Source organism: Taudactylus pleione, unplaced genomic scaffold (genome assembly GCF_031769625.1).
Source record: "Taudactylus pleione unplaced genomic scaffold, aTauple2 ptg000341l, whole genome shotgun sequence".
Lineage (NCBI taxonomy): Eukaryota > Metazoa > Chordata > Amphibia > Anura > Myobatrachidae > Taudactylus > Taudactylus pleione.
Window position 1 is genome coordinate 2514406 of NW_028284742.1, and position 21924 is coordinate 2536329.

Consider the following 21924-nt stretch of genomic DNA (forward strand, 5'->3'; position numbering starts at 1 on the left):
GGTATGGACGATAGCGATATCGTCCATCGCCCATGCATGCAGGTCAACTTGGTCGATATCGACCAGTTTACTATAGGGACCCGTGATCATTGATCGCAGGTCATTATATTATTGGCTTGTTGGTGGTGTGCTGGATGATCGATATTGATCATCCAGCACAACCGGGAGGGCGCAGGACGATTAGACAATGATATCGTTATCGTTGTCTGATCGCTGCGTGTGTATGCAGCTTAAATCTTCTCACTATCTTCGTGAGGATGTTGGCAACAAAAACTGACTCAAAAAGCTAAAATGTAAATTAATAAATCAATCAAAACATTAAAGAACTGTTTATTTATGTGAGTGCTGCTATTTTCAGCAATAGTAACTGTTGTCTCAGCCAAAAGGAGAAAAGGTTTTTACAAGTGATGATTACATTTTATACATTCCCAGAACAACTCCCTTTCTTGTTATGCTTATCATTTTCCCTAATGACTCCCCAAATACAAGAGCCCTCCACAGCCTTTTACTTAACTGGATTACTCTCCTCCACACACATTCTCTGACTCTCCGGCCTCCCACACTCTAGTTATCCCTTTTCACTCACACCAGCTGATAGAACCAGTTGCGTCTGCCTAGTCACCTGAGCATTTGTCAATCTGCATTCCTGTGGGATACTGTGGACAAAGCATTTGGCATTTAGATGTGTCAAGTCCCCGGATTATTATGCATTGTCAGCTTTAGTAGTTACAAGGCACTGTCTCTCTCCTTCTACCTCCCACACCTCTGTGACTCCTTCTCCATGGTACAGCATGACAAGCTGTGATAGAGCTTTCTGAATTAATAAGACTAATGACAATCAAATTGGGAGCTGAAGGAGGCAAAGAAGCCAACCTGAAGTTTATTTTGTCTATTATTTCTGAAAGCCCTTGTATTTATTCTGTGTATATTGAGTGCACCTGTTAATGTATAGGCTAAGTGCACAGGGTGTTATATTCTGTAAATAGCCTGTCTCAGTTCTTTCCTCACTAGATTGTAAGCAGAGTCCACTGGGGTTGGGTACGGGATGTTGGCATTCGGGATCCTGGCGGTGAGAATCGACAGCATCTCGACAGGGTAAGGATACCGACACCTGTCGGTAAGTATCCTAACCCTACCCCTAATTCTCCTTCCCCACACCCTAAACCTAACCTCCCCCTAATGCCTAACCCTCCCCCCTAGTGCCTAACACTAACCCTCCCCTCCAGTGCCTAACACTAACCCTCCCCTTAGTGCCTAATGCTAACCCTCCCATTAGTGCCTAACACTAACCCTACCCCTAATGCCTAACAATAACCCTCCTCTTAGTGCCTAACCCTAACCCTCCACCCCAGTGCCTAACACTAACCCTTCCCTTAGTGCCTAACCCTAACCCTCCCCCCAGTGCCTAACAATAACCCTCCCCCCCAGTGCCTAACAATAACCCTCCCCTTAGTGCCTAACACTAACCTTCCCCCCAGTGCCTAACACTAACCCTCCCCTTAGTGCCTAACACTAACCCTCCCCCCAGTGCCTAACACTAACCCTCCCCCCAGTGCCTAACACTAACCCTCCCCATAGTGCCTAACCATAACCCTCCCACCCAGTGCCTAACACTAACCCTCCCCCCCAGTGCCTAACACTAACCCTTCCCTTAGTGCCTAACCCTAACCCTCCCCCCAGTGCCTAACCCTCCCCTTAGTGCCTAACACTAACCCACCCGCCCAGCGCCTAACACTAACCCTCCTAACCCTAACCCTTCCCCCAGTGTGCCTAACACTAACCCTCCCCCCTAGTGCCTAACGATAACCCTCCCCCCAGTGCCTAACCCTAACCCTCCTCCTTAGTGCCTAACACTAACCCTCCCCTTAGTGCCTAACACTAACCCTCCCCCCTAGTGCCTAACCCTAACCCTCCCCCCAAAGTGCCTAACACTAACCCTCCCCCCCAGTGCCTAACACTAACCCTCCCCCCTGGTGCCTAACACTAACACTCCCCCTAACCCCTACTACTTACCTCGGGATGCCGGCGCTGGGATTCTTTGCGTTACACTCTATGTATGTTAATTTTTCCCACTATTAGGCGAGGTGGAATTTTGTTGCACACTATGGGGCTGATTCAGAGATATCCGCTAATGCTGACGCTGCTGCCTCTTTATACGCAGCAACAGCTATGCAAAAATATGCAAATGTCGCAGGCGCTTGGAGACGTATATTGAGCCACCCACGGCGTCCTTGCATATCCTAGCATCTGCATATAAAGACACAAAATCAGTCACAGATCTTTTGATTGTCACAGTCCTGAGTGAGCCTATGGTCCCGCAGAATGGTCACGGGAACTGAGACGCTAGAGACATATTTCTTGCATACAAAATTTTTGCGACACATCTGCTTTCTTTGCCGCCACTTCCAGTTACCTTCGCCAAACGCTCCTTCACTAAACAAAGTCCCTCCATACGACTATGGTAATGTACCTTGAGACGCATGCGCGGTTTACATATAATCTCTCAACTCCATAAACATCAACACTGCATACTCTACAACTCTGAGTTAGGCCCAATATGTTAAAGTTGTTAATATTAACAAAAGATGGGGCTGATGCAAAGTTGCACAGACGTCTGTTTTGCAGACAGATCTTGTGTGTTTTTAGATGCTCCAGAGCCAAGCGCAGGCATACATGGGCAAGTGAAGATCGTACACAGCTCAGACGGATCTCCACTTGTGGCTGTATGGGTGTAAGAGGGCGGCAGTAGGAGGTCTATATTGAGCTGTGCGTATGAAGACATTCGACAGAATTCAGATGTGCACACTGATCATGGTGACGACTATGTAATCAAGGTTATGGGTAGGCTCGGTGTGGTCACATAAATGCGTACATATTTCCCAGAACCACAGCTCTGTCCTAAATAGGTTCAGGTACTGATAGAATTGTAATGGGTGCCCAACCCTCGATGTCAAATGGCTGAAAAATTCCACAGCACTCCAAAAAACAGCCACACAAACTTGTGAGTCTAGACCATGTTACATACATTTACACCAGGCTTGCCTACCCTCCCGATTTGGCAGGGAGCCTCCCGATTTTCGGGTGCCGCTCCAGGCCCCCCGGAAAGGCAGGCAAGCCTCCCAGAAGCCAGCATCCCTCCCTACCCCCGCAGAGTTAATATCAAAGCCCCCGCAGCGGGGGGGCCCGGTGACGCTATTCACGGTGAATCGCGTCATCATGGCCCCGCCCCCTGCTTCATAATGCCGAAATAACGGCATTGTGAAGAGGGGGCGGGGCCACGATGTCGCGATCACGCAGCTCCGCCCCCGGCTCTGCCCCCAAATGTGATGTCATGGCCGGGCATGCTCCCCGCTGTTATCCGACAATCAGCTCCCCCCCGGAAGGAGGGAACTGATTGTCGGCAAGTAAGATTTACACACATAACAAAAATAATAATCACTAAAATAAAGGCGCTCAACTATTTATGGAAAGTGCAATTACTTTGCGGAAGACGTGGTGAGGGGCCAGACCTTTTATAATGTGATTCAAGGCTTCTACTTCCACAACTGTTCACAGTCCCTACAAGACTCATTGCTCCCTTATGCAAAATAACTCTTATTAACTTTGGCCCTCATTCAGAGCCGTACGCTCTGAGCAGAGCGCACGCTCTGAATGAGGGCCGGGCTCCATTTTCATGGAGCATCCTCCTGGACGCTCGTATAGCTGTGGGTCACCACCCACAGGCTATACGAGCGTGCATTGTGATGGTCGCGATGGTCGAGACCATCGCGACCATCGAATTTGCGAGCCGGAGCCTGCGGTTGAGATTTTCAACCGCAAGCTCCGGAGTGATTTTGGCTCTATCAGAGCCAAAATCACTCCCACTGACATCACTAGTGATGTCAGTGGGCCGGCTTCTGACGGGAGGCGTTCCTGTGGGAACGCCCCCGTCAGGGAGGCACGCCCCCGGCACGCCCACCAAAGGGGGCGTGCTGTCAATCAACATTGACAGCACGCCCCCTTTGATCGGACACAACGAGCGAAGGACTTTCCTTCGCTCGTCGCGTCTGGCGCATGCGCACGACGGAGCTCCCTCCGTCGTGCGCATGCTCAGCCCATAACATCGACCCACTTGCGAGCGGACAGCCGCTCGCGAGTGGGTCTGAATCAGGCCCTTTATCTTACTAATTGTTCTGACAACATGATATGCGTAAGGCCTTGATTCATTTGTAAACAAAAAAAACAAAACAGTAATAATAAGGAATGGAATACAATTTGTTGCCCCTGTCTTTGTGACTGGGTGACTTGTAGGGTCTTATCTGATATGATTATAGCATAGTGGGGGTCATTCAGACCCGCTCGCAAGCGCCTGGACGCTCGCAAGCAGGTCGATGTTGCCCCACTGCGCATGCTCACGACTGAGGGAGCTCCGTCGTGCGCATGCGCGAGACCCGAATAGCGACGGGCTCTCCGTCGCTCCGGGTCTCGCACCAAAGGGGGCGTGCTGTCGATGTTGATTGACAGCACGCCCCCTTTGGTGGGCGTGCCGGGGGCGTGGCTGCCAGACGGAGGCGTTCCCATGGGAACGCCTACCGTCTGAAGCCGGCCCCACTGACATCACTAGTGATGTCAGTGGGAGTGATTTTGGCTCTGATAGAGCCAAAATCACTCCAGGGCTTGCGGCAGCGAGACCCTACCGCAGGGTCTCCGTCGCAAGCCCGATGGTTGCGATGGTCTTGACCATCGCGACCATCATCATGGACGCTCGCATAAGCTGTGGGTGGTCACCCACAGCTATGCGAGCGTCCAGGAGGACGCTCCATTTTCATGGAGGAGGGCCCTGATTCAGAGCGAGCGCTCTGGTCAGAGCGTTCAGCTCTGAATCAGGCCCTGAGTCCAGATCCAGGACGGGAGAAATACTGTAATAAAATATTTACTTAGAGTTGTAAAGGCGTATTGCAACTCCAATGGAAAGTACAAATCTTGTGGACCAAAGTGGTGATGGGAGCCAATTTTTTAGATAACATTTGTAAGTGGTGTAAACGCTTAGGGGTAAATTTACTAAGATGGGAGTTCTATTAAGAAGTGATGTTGCCCATAGCAACCAATCAGATTCCAGGTATTATCTTCTAAAAGGTGCTAGATAAATGACAAGTAGAATCTGATTGGTTGCTATGGGCAGCATCACTTCTTAAATAGAACTCCCATCTTAGTAAATATACCCCTTAGAGTAGTTCATTCATCAATAGAAACTGTATGGCAAAGAAAATCCAATTACTCTGTTCAAAATTATTTTTCTCGAACTTTGCAAAAACTTAATGTACAGTCATGGCCAAAAGTTTTGAGAATGACACAAGTATTGGTTTTCACAAAGTCTGCTGCTTCAGTTTTTATGATGGCAATTTGCATATATTCCAGAATGTCATGAAGACTGAACAGATGAATTGCAATTAATTGTAAAGTCCCTCTTTGCCATAACAATGAACTTAGGAGCTCATTCAGATCCGCTCGCTAAGATGCATACTCTTGCTGCTGCCGATGGTATGCAGTGTGAATGCATTGTGCGCATGTGTATACCTTAGCGAAAGTTCACAATGCATTCGCTCGCTGCGCATAGACAGCCCAGCAGAGTGAGTGACAGGGGAAGCCTTTTGTAGGTGGTAACAGGGGCTGGCCATTAAAAACGGGGGAGTGGAGGTGCAAACGCAGGCGTGCCTGAGCATCTCAATGGTGTTTTAGAGGTGTGCATAATTATAAGACAGCATCATAGTACACATCACCTGGCTTGTTTTTACACTGAAGTACCCGCAGTGCTTGCGGCAGGGTATGGTCAACCTCAAGCGCTGCGCTAGCATCCGATGTTACCCGATGTACCGATGGTTGCATACACTTCCTGGACATGACGTGCACAAGTGGGCACCTTAAAACAGGCTGGTGGGTGTCTGCATACACTATGTGATCGCTCTCTAAGAAATAGTGGACGTGCTAATGCACAATTTGCATACACATCGTGCGAGCGATCGCATCTATCAAGCGGCTCTGAATCAGGCCCTTAATCCCAAAAACAGCATTTCAACTGCATTTCAGTCCTGCCACAAAAGGACCAGCTGATATCATGTCAGTGATTCTCTCGTTAACACAGGTTAGAGTGTTGACAAGCACAAGGCTGGAGATCACTCTGTCATGCTGATTGCATTAGAATAACAGACTGGAAGCTTTAAAAGGAGGGTGGTGCAAGGAAACATGTGCAGTAATCATTGCTTTGCACAAAAAGGGCTTCACAGGCAAGTATATTGCTGCTAGTAAGATTGCACCTAAATCAACAATTTATCGGATCTTCAAGAACTTCAAGGAGAGAGGTTCAATAGTTCTGAAGAGGCTTCAGGGCACCCAAGGATGTCCAGCAAGCCAGGACCATCTCCTAAAGTTGATCCAGATGCGGGATCGGGGCACCACCAGTGCAAAGCTTGCTCATGAATGGCAGCAGGCAGGTGTGAGTGCATCTTCATGCACAGTTACGTGAAGACTTTTGGAGGATGGCCTGTTGTCAAGAAGGGCAGCAAAGAAGCCACTTCTCTCCAGGAAAACATCAGGGACAGACTGATATTCTGCAAAAGGTTCAGGGATTGGACTGCTGAGGACTGGGGTAAAGTTATTTTCTCTGATGAATCCTCTTTCAGATTGTTTGGGGCATTTGGAAAAACGCTTGTCTGGATAAGGAAAGGTGAGCGCTATCATCAGTCCTTTGTAATGCCCACAGTAAAGCATCCTGAGACCATTCATGTGTGGGGTTGCTTCTCAGCCAAGGGAGACAAGGAAGTATGCTCACTCACAAATTTGCCATGAATAAAGAATGGTACCAAAACATCCTCCAAGATCAACTTCTCTCAACCATCCAAGAATAGTTTGATGACAAGCAGTGCCTTTTCCAGCATGATGGAGCACCTTGCCATAAGGCAAGAGTGTTAACTAAGTGGCTCGGGGAACAAAACATGGGTGGACAAATAAAAACCCACAAATTCTGACAAACTCCAAGCATTGATTAGGCAAGAATAGACGGCCATCAGTCAGTATGTGGTCCAGAAGTTGATCGACAGCATGCCAGGGTGAATTGCAGAGGTCTTGAAAAAGAAGGGTCAACACTGCAAATATTGACTCTTTGCAAAAACTTAATGTAATTGTCAATAAAAGCCTTTGACACTTATGAAATGCTTGTAATTTTACTTCAGTATACCATAGTAACATCTGACAAAAAGGTCTAAAAACACTGAAGCAGCAAACTTTGTGAAAACCAATACTTGTGTAATTCTCAAAACTTTTGGTTATGGCTGTAGTATTGTTGCAACAAAACACTTTTTGAAAGGACTGTGAGTACACCAGGTTGTTACACTACTACTGATTTATCAAAACAGAGCCGGAAGCTCTCCACTGACATCACTTGTGATGTCAGTGGGGCCGCCCCCAAACGGCAGGCGTTCTCATGGGAATGCCTCCGTTTGGGCAGCCACCCTCGGCCTGCCCACCAAAAGGGGCGAGCTGTCACTCAACATCAACAGCTTGCCCCCTTTGGTGTGAGACCCGGAGCGACGGAGTGCCCGTCGCTAGCCGGGTCTCGCGCATGCGCACGACGGAGCCAGCTCCATCGTGCGCATGCGCTGTGGGCCACCATCAACCCGGTTGCGAGCGCTCAGTGCTTGCGACCGGGTCTGAATCAGGCCCTGAGTCCCTACAGATTATAGGAGTTAAATTTTGTTTGGCAAAGGACTCATCCATATAGGTTCCCTTATATTTAATGTCAATGATAATTGCCATTTTCACCATGCTGCTCTAAGATAGCGAAGTGTGAATTGACTCCCCTCATTCCAGAAATGGGGTTGACCAAGCTGGAACAACACCCTTTAGGAGTGTGATCTGCATTCTTACTGTTAGTGGATTAGTGGAGTAAGTGCCATGCCTCAAAATCCACAACCTGCTATGTGCAACATTTTGCCAGTATTGACTATGGGCCTGATGCAGATCCGCCATCGCAGCTGCAATCTCTGACGAATTGCAATTGTGAAAATATGCTGATGACTCATTTGCTGTCCAGTGCTTAGAGACGCCCACTGAAAGCATCTCGCATCCACCGCTCATGCACAAAATCCGAAACATGGAATGCAGTTCAGGCGGCCATCAGCCTTCTGAGTAAGTCTAAGCTGACACAGACATAGAGGGTGTCCAGACACACAGAGGGCTCTCCTGCTGCGTCACCCCTGCTGCGAGCAAGGACGCAGTTGTTAATTTATGCAAGCCCAGAAAACAATGTTAAAATGCTACCGACACACCTGCGTTTTTGCTAGCCACCCCATGTTACCTCCTCAAAATGCTGACTACCTTTTCATAGAGAGAGGCAGCATAGTCATCAGCTGTGACGCAGATAAAGCTTTCGATAGAGTGTCATGGGTACACTTAAAAAGAATACTTTCCTATCAGGGATTCCGCCCAGAATTTACCCATGTCTTTAATGCCTTATATCAGACACCGAAGGCTCTAAACACATGATTTAATCTTTTCAGTGGTACGAGACAGGGCTGCCCGCTTTTTCTGCTATTATTCAATTTAGAACTGGATCCACTTATTAGACTTTTCTTTAAAGAGACTAGATGGCGTGGCAGCACGCTGGCGCAAACAGAAATCAATTGTTCTGCATTTGCCGATGACTTGTTACTATATTTCTTTGATCCAAAACTAGCGATGTCCTATTTGATAGCATTATTTGACAATTTCGATCAGGTTTCAAAATCAATTATACCAAAACTGTTGCTCTGGCCTTCTTTCCTGAGGCGAAATTGGGTTGAGAGGATTAATTCCCTTTCAGGTAGGGATTCATTCCCTTTCATTTATTTGGGAATTAAAATACCAACATATCCTGCCAAACTGTATGACATTTACTATTCCCCTTTTCTGTCACAGGCCATCTCGGAATTTAATAGGTGGTCGCAGGGGCGTAGGGAGGACAGTTCCACTGAAGCTTGAGCTCCAGGCGCCTTACTTACCAGAGGGCGTCCTGCAGTCGGACTCCGGAGCAGCTGTCAAGTAGCTGACAGCCTGCCAGGTCCGCAGCAGCAACAGCAGCGTCCTGTCCTGCCTTCCTGCTCTAGTGAGAGACTCCTGGTCACTATAGAGGAGCTTGTGCTGAGCTCTGATTGGTGGAGCTCAGCACATGTTCATCTAACCCCAGCAGGGGGCGTGGCTACAGCAGCATGTCGAGGAAGAAGCTGCAGGATTCACTTTAAGGTTAGGTCTAGACTATACAGCGCTGATGGACCTGTGACGTCACACCCACATGACCCGGTCTGAAAGGGGGAGGGTCGGGGATGCTAACCGGGGACAAAAAGTGTCCCCTCGCGGGCTCGCTGCGCTCGCCACGCTTTGGTCACGGTGGCTCGCTGCGCTTGCCACAAAAATTTATTCCCCCTCTATGCCCTAGTGGATGGTAACGCAGGAGCTGTCCAGCCTCCTGCAGCGGTCATGTGGTGGAGACGTCACAGAGGTCCTTTATCCACATAGGAATTAGCAGCAACCTTCACATTAAGGTAAGAGAGGTTATACCCCAGTAGTTATGTCTATCACCCCCCTGCCTGTATGTACTGTATGTGTGACCCTTCCTGCCTGTATGTACTGTATGTGTGTATGTGTGACCCTTCCTGCCTGTATGTACTGTATGCGTGTATGTGTGACCCTTCCTGCCTGTATGTACTGTATGTGTGTATGTGTGACCCTTCCTGTCTGTATGAAATGTGGGCCTGATTCAGAGCCGCTCGTAAGCGGCCGCTCGTGCGCTCCGAGCGATGTTCGCACAACTGCGCATGCGTATGGGTTTTAGTACGCATGCGCGAACCAGTCATTGCGGTCAGAAATTGTGTGCTCGCAAAATAGCGAATGCCTGCTAATTTGAGTGACAGAATGAGGCATTTGTGGGTGGTAACAGGGGAAGGTGCTTGAAAACGGGGAGTGGAGATCCGAACGCAGGCGTGCCAAACGGCCAAAACGGGCGTTTTAAGGGTGTGCATAATTAACAAAGCAGCGTCATCGACCACTTCACTTGGTTGTCTCTTAGCCTGAACTGCTCGCATTATTGCGGTAGGAAAATGCTACCACAAGCACTGCGAGCAGTTCATACGCCTTTCGATATACTCGATTAATCTAATAAATAGCGGAGATGACGTAGGATGCGAGCGGCCAGGGGGCGTTTTTTTAAAAAATAGCGAGCGCATGTTTCGTTCGCTCGTTCAGACATAGAGGCGTCAACAGACCGCAAAGAGCGAGCGCTCTATTTAAATATCCGGCCCCTTTTTCTGAACGAGCGAGCGCAAATAGCGTCCGGCTCTGAATCAGGCCCTGTATGTGTTGCCCTCCCTGCCTGTATGTACTGTATGTATGTAATTCTATGTATGTGTCGCCCTCCTGGCCTGTATGTACTGTATGTGTGTATGTATGTGTGACCCTTCCTGACTGTATGCAGGGTCGGTTCTTCCGTTACGCATGGTACGCAGCTGCATAAGGCGCCACATAGTGAAGGGCGCCTCAGCTGCGTACCATGCGGGCCGCGGTGCAGACTGTGGCCTTCATTCAGAGGCAGCCGTACGGTCTACGACCGCACGGCCGCCTGGCTGTTTGTCAAGTGCGCATGCGCACGAGGGAGCCAGCTCCTTCGTGCGCATGCGTGAGATCCCCTACGACCGACAGCGCCGGTCGTAGTGGGTCTCTTTCCAAAGGGGGCGAGCTGTCGATGTTGATTGACAGCTCGCCCCGTTTGGAAGGCGGGCCGGGGGGGTGGCAGCCCAAACGGAGGCGTTCCCATGGGAACGCCTACCGTTTGGGGGAGGCCCCACTGACATCACTAGTGATGTCAGTGGAGAGCTTCCGGCTCTGACAGAGCCAGAAGCTCTCCGGGGCTTACGACAAGTGAGACCTTACCCTAGGGTCTCGTCGTAAGCCCCGATGGTCGTTAGAGCTGTGGGTGTAAACCCACAGCCTAACGACCGAAACAGAGGCGGGCGGTCAGGATGCAAGCGGCCGCCCAGTTTCTGAGCGACTGCTTGTATCCTCCGACCGCCTCTGAATGAAGCCCTGTGTCTCTGTGACACAGCTGCGCCGCGTGTGTAGCGCTGACCGGATGGAGTTCGGTCAGCGCTACACAGCACAAACACACAGCCGCCGGCGCCGCAGCTGTGTGTTTGCTTTAGCAGCTGATGAGAGTCAGACAGACTCTCATCGGCTGCTGCTGCTCCCACTGCCAGAGCCGGACATCTTCCGGCTCCCGCAGTGGGTAATGGGAGTGACGTCATGACGTGACATCACTCCCATAATGCAAAGCGGCGACGGGGGAGCTGGTATCGGCGGCGGGACCAGGAGCAGGAGCGGGTTTCAGCTAAGTGGTTTTTTTAAAATTTTCATTAAGTCTCTACTGTGGGGGCGGGGGAAGGTGGAATACTACTGGGGGCACTACAAGGGGGGATAACTAGGGGGGGAATACTACTGGGGACACTACAGGGGGTAATACTACTGGGGGCACTACAAGGGGGGATTACTAGGGGGGAATACCACTGGGGACACTACAGGGGTAATACTACTGGGGGGCACTACAAGGGGGTAATACTACTGGGGGGCACTACAAGGGGGGATTACTAGGGGGGAATACTACTGGGGACACTACAGGGGGTAATACTACTGGGGGCACTACAAGGGGGGAGGAATACTACTGGGGGCACTACAAGGGGGGATTACTACTAGGGGCAACTCAAGGGGCGAGGACCACTACTGGGGGCAGTATATAAAGGGCACTGCATAGTGGGTACCACTACTGGAGGCAGTGCATAGGGGGGGAGTACTACTGGGGCACTATATAAGAGGAATACTACTGGGGGCACAAGGGGCACTGCACAAGGGGCACTGCACAGGGGGGACCACTACCGGTGGCACTGTAAAAGGGGCACTGCATAGGGGGGCACCAAAAAATATACTTGCTTACCAAAAAATTTGGGCTAGGGCCGGCCCTGCCTGTATGTACTGTATATGTGTATGTGTGACCCTTCCTGCCTGTATGTACTGTATGTGTGACCCTTCCTGTCTGTATGTACTGTATGTGTGTATGTGTGACCCTCCCTGCCTGTATGCACTGTATGTGTGACCCACCCTGCCTGTATGTTCTGTATGTGTGTATGTGTGACCCTCCCTGTCTGTATGTACTGTATGTGTGTATGTGTGACCCTCCCTGCCTGTATGTACGGTATGTGTGTATGTGTGACCCTTCCTGCCTGCATGTACTGTATGTGTGTATGTGTGACCCTCCCTGCCTGTATGTACTGTATGTGTGTATGTGTGACCCTCCCTGTCTGTATGTACTGTATGTGTGTATGTGTGACCCTCCCTGCCTGTATGCACTGTATGTGTGACCCTCCCTGCCTGTATGTACTGTATGTTTGACCCTCCCTGTCTGTATGTACTGTATGTGTGTATGTGTATGTGTGACCCTCCCTGCCTGTATGCACTGTATGTGTGACCCTCCCTGTCTGTATGTACTGTATGTGTGTATGTGTGACCCTCCCTGCCTGTATGCACTGTATGTGTGACCCTCTCTGCCTGTATGTACTGTATGTGTGTATGTGTGACCCTTCCTGCCTGTATGTGTGTTCCTTCCTGCCTGTATGTATGTATGTGTGTATGTACTGTATGTGTGACCCTTCCTGCCTGTATGTATGTATGTGTGTGTGTGTATGTATGTGTATGTATGTATTAGGGATGTGCAGGCTCGGTTCTACTCGGTTCCGTTCGGTTCTTTTTACCGAATCTTATTGGCTATCCAAAACTCGTGACAGCTGAAACCCAATAAGATCCGGTAAAAAAAACCGAACGGAACCGAGTAGAACCGAGCCTGCACATCCCTAGTATGTATGTATCTATGTACAGGTTGAGGCTCCCATATCCAAAATGCTTGGGACGAGGGGTATTTTGGATATCGGAATATTCCGTATTTTGGAATAATTGCATATCATAATGAAATATGTTGGGAATGGGACCCAAATCTAAACACAGAATGAATTTATGTTCTATATACACCTTATACACACAGCCTGCAGTTCATTTTATACTATATTTTTAATAATTTTGTGCATCAAAAATACAGGAGATTCATTTAGGTTTCATATACACCTTATATACACAGCCTGAAGGTTATTTTATACTATATTTTAATAATTTATGCTTTAAACAAAGTTTGTGTCCATTGAACCATAAAAAGCAAAAGTTTCACTATCTCAGTCATGCTAAAAATATTCTGTATTTCGGAATATTCCCTATTTCTGAATATTTGGATATGGGAAACTCAACCTGTATGTATGTGACCCTGCCTGTATGTATGTGTCTATGTATGTATGAATGTGTGACCCTGCCTGCATGTGTATGTATGTATGTGACCCTGCCTATATGTGTGTGTCTATGTATGTATGAATGTGTGACCCTGCCTGCATGTGTATGTATGTCTGTTTATATGTATGTATGTATGTATGTGACCCTGCCTGTTTGTGTGTGTCTATGTATGTATGTATGAATGTGTGACCCTGCCTGCATGTGTATGTATGTATGTATGTATGTACCCTGCCTGTATGTGTGTGTTTATGTATGTATGAATGTGTGACCCTGCCTGCATGTGTATATATGTATGCATGTATGTATGTGATCCTGCCTGTATGTGTGTGTCTATGTATTTATGTATGCATGTGTGACCCTGCCTGCATGTGTGCGTCTATGTATGTATGCATGTGTGACCCTGCCTGCATGTGTATGTATGTATGAATGTATATGACCCTTCCTGTATGTGTGTGTCTATGTATGTATGTGTGACCCTGCTGTATGTATGTGTGACCATTCCTGTATGTGTATATGTTTGTATGTATGTGTGACCCTGTATGTATGTATGTACGTATGTGTGACCCTGCCTTGTATGTATGTGTATATATGAAGCAGTTATATAGCACACACACACTTTTTTTTTGGGGGGGGGGGAGGGGGGCAGTTATATTATATAGCACACACACTTTTTTTTTGGGGGGGGGGGGGGGGGGCGTGGTAGCACGCTCGTACTCCGGGCACCCTGACCACATGCTGCACCTCTGGGTGGTCTCATCTTCCCTTAACATTTTTTGATGGATGCCATTTATATCAAATGATTTGTTTCCATAGATTTCTTTATATCTTACAGATGTTTTCCAATAATCCCGCCTAAAAGATATCTAGCAACACTAAACAAAGCAATGATAACATTTATCTGGACAGGCCAACGTCCAAGGGTGTCTTTGTTCAAGTTGCAACAAACAAAAGATCTAGGAAGCGCTAATTAGGCTGCAAATTATAAAGTGGCACTTGATTGGATTGTGATGTTTAAATGAAGCGGCATATTAAACAGACTTTTATCCCTGATTGGAATCTAGTCTCCCTACTACATACCCCTCCACTGTCTTTTCCCGCTTTGATCAAGGAAAATATTTTGCTACATTCCACGATGGCATGGAGTTTAATTAGATCTAGTTTAAACTTTAAAGATGTCCAAAACCAATTCTATATTTTTGCCATTTTTAAGACATGGCACACTGCAGGGCTCTGTTATGTCTATCAATTTCTGAATATTGATAATTTGTCCCCTATTACTCAAACCCAGTTACAAGAAAAAATTCCTTCTCTTTCAATACCACTATTCCCATTTTTGCAAGCTGTTAGCTATGCACAGAATGTACTAAAAAATGTAAATCTAGATCAACTTTGTTCCCTAGATAGGAAACTATTTTTTTAAACCTAGAGATCCCTTCTCTACTTCATCCATTTATACCCATTCACGCCCTGTTTTTGATGTAGAGACTGGTACGGTGGGATTGCTGAAATGGAAGGCGGACTTCCCTGATCTCACCATGAAGGGTATTTTGGAAGCCTATATGAAGCTTAAAAAATTTCTAGATTCAGAATCATAAACGGAAATGCATCAAAAAAATCTTACATAGGGCATATTTTACTCCCAAACTAAAATGTATTATAGGGGAGGCATTAAATTCCAATTGTTATAAATGTGGAGCAACTGATGCAGACATTATGCACTGTTTGTGGTCTTGCCGTCAAGTTCAGATATTTTGGAAAGCCCTTAAAACTTATATCACAAATTCTTTAAAGATGGAGTTTAAAATGAATGAGTAATGTTTTTTGGGGGGTATTTACTCAAGTAATAATTAGGGGTGAGCGGGTTCGGATTTCTGAAATCCGAACCCCCCCGAGCCCCCCCGATCCGAGTCCGATCCGAATCAGGCTCGACTTTTCCCGCCTGACTCGGATCTGAAATCGAGGCAAAACGTCATCATCCCGCCTTCCGAGTCTCGCGGGTTTTGGATCCTATATAAGGTACCCGCGTCGGCGCCATTTTCTCACTCGGCTGTGGACAGTGAAGAGGGAGGGTGGGAGTTAGGGCTGTGTAGTGTAGTGTAGTGTAGTGCTGCTGTTGTCCACTACTTCAAAGTCCATAGGGGCTGGCTGTGTTGTGCTGTGCTGCTGTTGTTAATAGGGGCTGTGTCCACTACTTCAAAGTCCATAGGGGCTGGCTGGACTGTGTTGTGCAGTCAGTTCTCCATAGGGGCTGTGTCCACTCCAAAGTCCTGTGCAGTGTCCCAGTCCTAAAGGGGTGCTGTAGTGTTGTCCAGGGGGTGCTCTGTCCATCAGGGGTGCTCCCCCCAAGTGCTAAAAAAATAATATATTTTCTGTGTTTGTGAATTGTGTGCGCAGTAGCCGCACGTGCATCAACAAAGTAGTGCCAAGCGTGCGCCTGTGTCATAAGTAAACGGCCGGCTGGCTTGACCGTTAAGGGTGCTGTAACCCCCGAAAGTACACTCCAGTCCAAACCAAAAAAAAAATTATTTTCTGTGTTTGTGAATTGTGTGCGCAGTAGCCGCACGTGCATCAACAAAGTAGTGCCAAGCGTGCGCCTGTGTCATAAGTAAAGGGCCGGCTGGCTAGACCGTTAAAGGGTGCTGTAACCCCCGAAAGTACACTCCAGTCCAAACCAAAAAAAAAATTATTTTCTGTGTTTGTGAATTGTGTGCGCAGTAGCCGCACGTGCATCAACAAAGTAGTGCCAAGCGTGCGCCTGTGTCATAAGTAAAGGGCCGGCTGGCTTGACCGTTAAAGGGTTCTGTAACCCCCAAAGTACACTCCAAACCAAAAAAATATATATTTTCTGTGTTTGTGACTTGTGTGCACTGTGGCTGCACGTGCATCAACAAAGGAGCAGCGCCAAGCGTGCGCCTGTGTCCCATAAGTAAAGAGCCGGCTGGCTCATTTCTTAAAGGGTGGTGTAACCCACAAAGTGCACTACTCTCCAGCAAAAATAAAAAAATATTTTCTGTGTTTGTGTGCGCTTTAGCCGCACGTATATATATCAATATAACATAAATGGAGGACCAAACTTTCTCCGATAAAAATAAAATAGGGAAAGATCAAGAACCACTTCCTCCTAGTGCTGTTGCTGCTGCTGGGAGTTGTTCATCATCCCAGAGAGGAAGTAGGAACATCACTACTTTTACTAAACAATTGACCCTCCAACAGTCCCTAGCGATGAGGATGAAGTACGACAGCAGTCATCCTGAAGCAAAACGTATAACTGAGGCCTTGACTGCTATGTTGGTGTTAGACGTGCGTCCGGTATCCGACATTAGTGCAGTGGGATTTAGACAATTGATGGAGGTAGTGTGTCCTCGGTTCTAAATCCCGTCTAGATTCCACCTGCATCCTCAAAGCAGCAGCGACAAGCGTGCGTCTGTCTGTTAAAGGGTGGTGACACCCTCAAAGTGTGCTACACAAACAATTAAAATATTGTTCTTTTTTTTTCTGTCTTTGTGAATTGTGTGGGCTGTAGCCGCACCTGCATCCTTAAAGCAGCAGCGACAAGCGTGCGTCTGTCTGTTAAAGGGTGGTGACACCCTCACAGTGTGCTACACAAACAATTAAAATATTGTTCCTTTTTTTTCGGTCTTTGTGAAATGTGTGGGCTGTAGCCGCACCTGCATCCTTAAAGCAGCAGCGACAAGCGTGCGTCTGTCTGTTAAAGGGTGGTGTAACTCTCAAAGTGCTCCAAAAAATAAAAAACTATTTATTTAATGTGTTTGTGACTTGTGTGCGATGTAGCCGCACTTGCATCCTCAAAGCAGCAGCGACAAGCGTGCGTCTGTCTGTTAAAGGGTGGTGACACCCTCAAAGTGTGCTACACAAACAATAAAAATATTCTTCTTCTTTTTTCTGTCTTTGTGAATTGTGTGGGCTGTAGCCGCACCTGCATCCTTAAAGCAGCAGCGACAAGCGTGCGTCTGTCTGTTAAAGGGTGGTGACACCCTCAAAGTGTGCTACACAAACAATTAAAATATTGTTCTTTTTTCTGTCTTTGTGAATTGTGTGGGCTGTAGCCGCACCTGCATCCTTAAAGCAGCAGCGACAAGTGTGCGTCTGTCTGTTAAAGGGTGGTGACACCCTCACAGTGTGCTACACAAACAATTAAAATATTGTTCTTTTTTTTTCGGTCTTTGTGAAATGTGTGGGCTGTAGCCGCACCTGCATCCTTAAAGCAGCAGTGACAAGCGTGCGTCTGTCTGTTAAAGGGTGGTGACACCCTCAAAGTGTGCTACACAAACAATAAAAATATTCTTCTTCTTTTTTCTGTCTATGTGAATTGTGTGGGCTGTAGCCGCACCTGCATCCTTAAAGCAGCAGCGACAAGCGTGCGTCTGTCTGTTAAAGGGTGGTGACACCTCAAAGTGTTCTACACAAACAATTAAAATATTGTTCTTTTTTTTTCGGTCTTTGTGAAATGTGTGGGCTGTAGCCGCACCTGCATCCTTAAAGCAGCAGCGACAAGCGTGCGTCTGTCTGTTAAAGGGTGGTGTAACTCTCAAAGTGCTCCAAAAAATAAAAAACTATTTTTTTAATGTGTTTGTGACTTGTGTGCGATGTAGCCGCACTTGCATCCTCAAAGCAGCAGCGACAAGCGTGCGTCTGTCTGTTAAAGGGTGGTGACACCCTCAAAGTGTGCTACACAAACAATAAAAATATTCTTCTTTTTTCTGTCTTTGTGAATTGTGTGGGCTGTAGCCGCACCTGCATCCTTAAAGCAGCAGCGACAAGCGTGCGTCTGTCTGTTAAAGGGTGGTGACACCCTCAAAGTGTGCTACACAAACAATAAAAATATTCTTCTTCTTTTTTCTGTCTTTGTGAATTGTGTGGGCTGTAGCCGCACTTGCATCCTCAAAGCAGCAGCGACAAGCGTGCGTCTGTCTGTTAAAGGATTACATCGGTGACAGCATCCAAGTAGGCATGTCAGACAGTCCGTACCTGTACTGGCAGGAAAAAGAAGCAATTTGGAGGTCCCTGTACAAACTGGCTCTATTTTACCTGAGTTGCCCCCCCTCCAGTGTGTACTCCGAAAGAGTGTTTAGTGCAGCCGGGAACCTTGTCAGCGAAAGGCGTAGGAGGTTGCTTCCACAAAATGTGGAGAAGATGATGTTCATAAAATTAATTATCAACTCTTCCAGGGAGACCAGCCTCCAGAACGTACAGAGGGACCTGTGGTTCCAGCAGGGACGAATTAATACTCTGTGAGGATGAGGATGTACACACTGAAGAGGGTGAGGAATCGGTGGATGAGGAGGATGAGGATGACATCTTGCCTCCGTAGAGCCAGTTTGTGCAGGGACAGATAAATTGCCAGCTTGTTTTGTGGGGGCCCAAACGAACCAATCATTTCAGCCACAGTTGTGTGGCAGACCCTGGCGCTGAAATGATTGGTTTGTTAAAGTGTGCATGTCCTGTTTATACAACATAAGGGTGGGTGGGAGGGCCCAAGGACAATTCCATCTTGCACCTCTTTTTTTTCTTTGCATTATGTACAGTTTGGGGCCTAGTTTTTCAATGCCATCCTGTCTGCCACTGCAGTTTCACGCCTAGATGGGTCACGTGTTTGTGCCGCCCACTCGTGTCGCTTAGCATAGTCATCCAGCTACCTCGGTGCAACCTTTTGGACATAAAAACACTATTGTGAGGTGTGAGGTATTCAGAATAGACTGGAAATGAGTGGAAATTAAGGTTATTGAGGTTAATAATAGCATAGGAGCAGAAAAACCTACAAATTCTGTGATTTTAGCTGTTTTTATGCTTTTTTTCAAAAAAATACAGATCCAAAACACAAAACCCAGAACCCAAAACACGGAAGGGTGGTTTTGGCAAAACCAATCCAGATCCAAAACACGAAGAAAGATCCAGATCCAAAACCAAAACACAAAACACGAAAAGTGGCCGGTGCACACCCCTAGTAATAATGGGTGTAGACTAGCTAAGGGTAACCGTCTTTTGCTTATCAAATTGGCAGCAGCTGCCAAGAAAACTATCCTATCACAATGGATTTCAACTGATCCCATACTGATAAATTTATTTTATACCAAAATTTTCTTTTCTATTTTATATGGATTGGACTGAAGCATCCCTATGTAAGGAAAAGATAACGGGGAAATATTTTGATACTTGGCTTCTTTATATTCATACGGTTTCAGATGTTGTAAAGGAAGCCTTGAGAAAATGTTTTAGCTTAAGAATTTGGAAGTTCTAAGTACCGGAATACCCTTTTAATTGGTATAATTGGTTGTGTTATCGTTTTTTCTTTTTATGGGAGGTAACTGTATCTCTACCATATTTTTCTTTGCAAGTATAATATCTTATGCTGTTTACATGTTACAAGGGCCCTGATTCAGACCCACTCGCGAGCGGCTGTCCGCTCGCAAGTGGGTCGATGTTCTGCACTGAGCATGCGCACGACGGAGGGAGCTCCGTCGTGCGCATGCGCCAGACGCGACGAGCGAAGGACTTTCCTTCGCTCGTTGTGTCTGATCAAAGGGGGCGTGCTGTCGATGTTGATTGACAGCACGCCCCCTTTGGTGGGCGTGCCTCCCTGACGGGGGCGTTCCTAAGGGAACGCCTCCCGTCAGAAGCCGGCCCACTGACATCACTAGTGATGTCAGTGGGAGTGATTTTGGCTCTGTTAGAGCCAAAATCACTCCGGGCCTTGCGGTTGAAAACCTCAACCGCAGGCTCCGGCTCGCAGTTTCGATGGTCGCGATGGTCAAGACCATCGCGGCCATCAAACTGCACGCTCGTATAGGCTGTGGGTGGTGACCCACAGCTATACGAGCGTCCAGGAGGACGCTCCATAGTTATGGAGGCCGGCCCTCATTCAGAGCGTGCGCTCTGCTCAGAGCGTACGGCTCTGAATGAGGGCCAAGGTCTTTTTGTAGCAAAATTTTTGTACCTGACATTGTATTTTGATATGTATGTCAATCTCTCAATAACATTTTTTAAAAATAAATGTTTTCATGACAGGGGCAGCATTTATTATTTAATTAATGGGCACCAAATATCTACATTAAATAATAAATATTGCCCCTTCATAAAGCATTTTTAAACACTAATTTGTATGAATAGAGAACAGTCAAAATGTAACGTCAACCTCACAATGCCAATTACAGCTCTATTTCGCTTCCACTTGTTATGTCTTTTGCTTTTGTATACCGGCCCTAGACATAGGCATTCTAAACAAATGCCTAGGGCATCTGAAATGCTTTAAGGGCCATCTCACAGTTCTGAAGCTGCCAGCTGTGACATAGTGACGGTGCAGCTGGCCAGGCGACTACCCCACGGCTACCTGGGGTTGAGTGACTGTGATTGCCTGGCTGTGCTACTGGAATGGAGAGCCATTGGTGACCTGGGGCTGGGCATATATATATATATATATATATATATATATATATATACACACACAGTATATATATATATATATATATATATATATAAAATTCCTTCTGGCTGGTCTTTCACACAAATAAATAAATATATGTGCACACACATATCTGCTGGGGGCACCAGCCAAAATCTTGCCTAGGGCACCAAATTGGCTAGGACCAGCTTTGCCTTGATATTTTTTAAATTTTTATTTTTGTATTTGTATAAAGTATTTTAAAACTTTGTAATCTTTGTATATCTATTTTTCCTTGTGTCCTGTCTGAAAATAACAAGCATTTGTATGCCAATAGAACTACAGAGCCAAGCAAAACTGTATACGTATGGATCTAAATAGGCAAAATTCTTTTGATTTCAAATTTTCTGTGTGTAGCACCTTTACACAGTTCCCATTATATGAGTTATATAATACATTTTATTGTACATATCCTGCATTTATATACCATTTTATGTCTTTTAGGGGAATACGGCATCCCAAAACCATGGTATTTCGCATTCCTGCCAACATATTGGTGTACATTTGTGAGCCCCTCTGAAGGGGATGGTAAGCAATGTCTTCTGAGATAAAAATACAATGTAGAGTCATTGTGTGCCCTGTTAAAAAGATTAGATACTGTACAGTGGGAATATTATTGGATTGCTTTGAACTCCTAATAGGCCTACAATTATTATTATAGAATCATTAGAAACTGAGTCATCTGAATGACTTTGATGCTAATTAGAAGAATCACATTCAAGGAAAGTGAGCTCATTTTAATGTACAATAATAGGATATAAGCTTATCTTGAGAGTTTATTCTTGCTTGACTGTATTGCTCCAAGTCTGCTTGAAAATTCTAACTAAACAGAGCATGTTTCTGTCTGGCAATTGGTACAAAATTAGTGGTATAGTGGTTATAATTAAATGAACTCTGAAAAATCCCATTAATGCCCCCAAAACTTAATTCTAGTGAGCCCTTTCATTAGAAATCGTTATCGCCTTAATCTGTATGGACTTGTCAATTTATAATACAATCCACTATGAAAGTATGAATGTTACTATGTAGTAAATTTATCAATATCTGGTGAAAAGTATAATTTATATATTTTTTTT

At 46.5% G+C, this 21924-nt stretch overlaps 1 protein-coding gene across 1 annotated transcript in view; it reads left to right on the plus strand.

Moving 5' to 3' along the window:
- ABCA4 (ATP binding cassette subfamily A member 4) overlaps positions 1-21924 on the plus strand; it is a 363439-nt gene that overhangs the window by 187436 nt on the left and 154079 nt on the right. The window contains exon 18 of the mRNA XM_088443970.1: positions 21293-21376. Coding sequence (XP_088300096.1) covers positions 21293-21376 — 84 coding nt within the window. The remainder of the gene's footprint in view (positions 1-21292; positions 21377-21924) is intronic.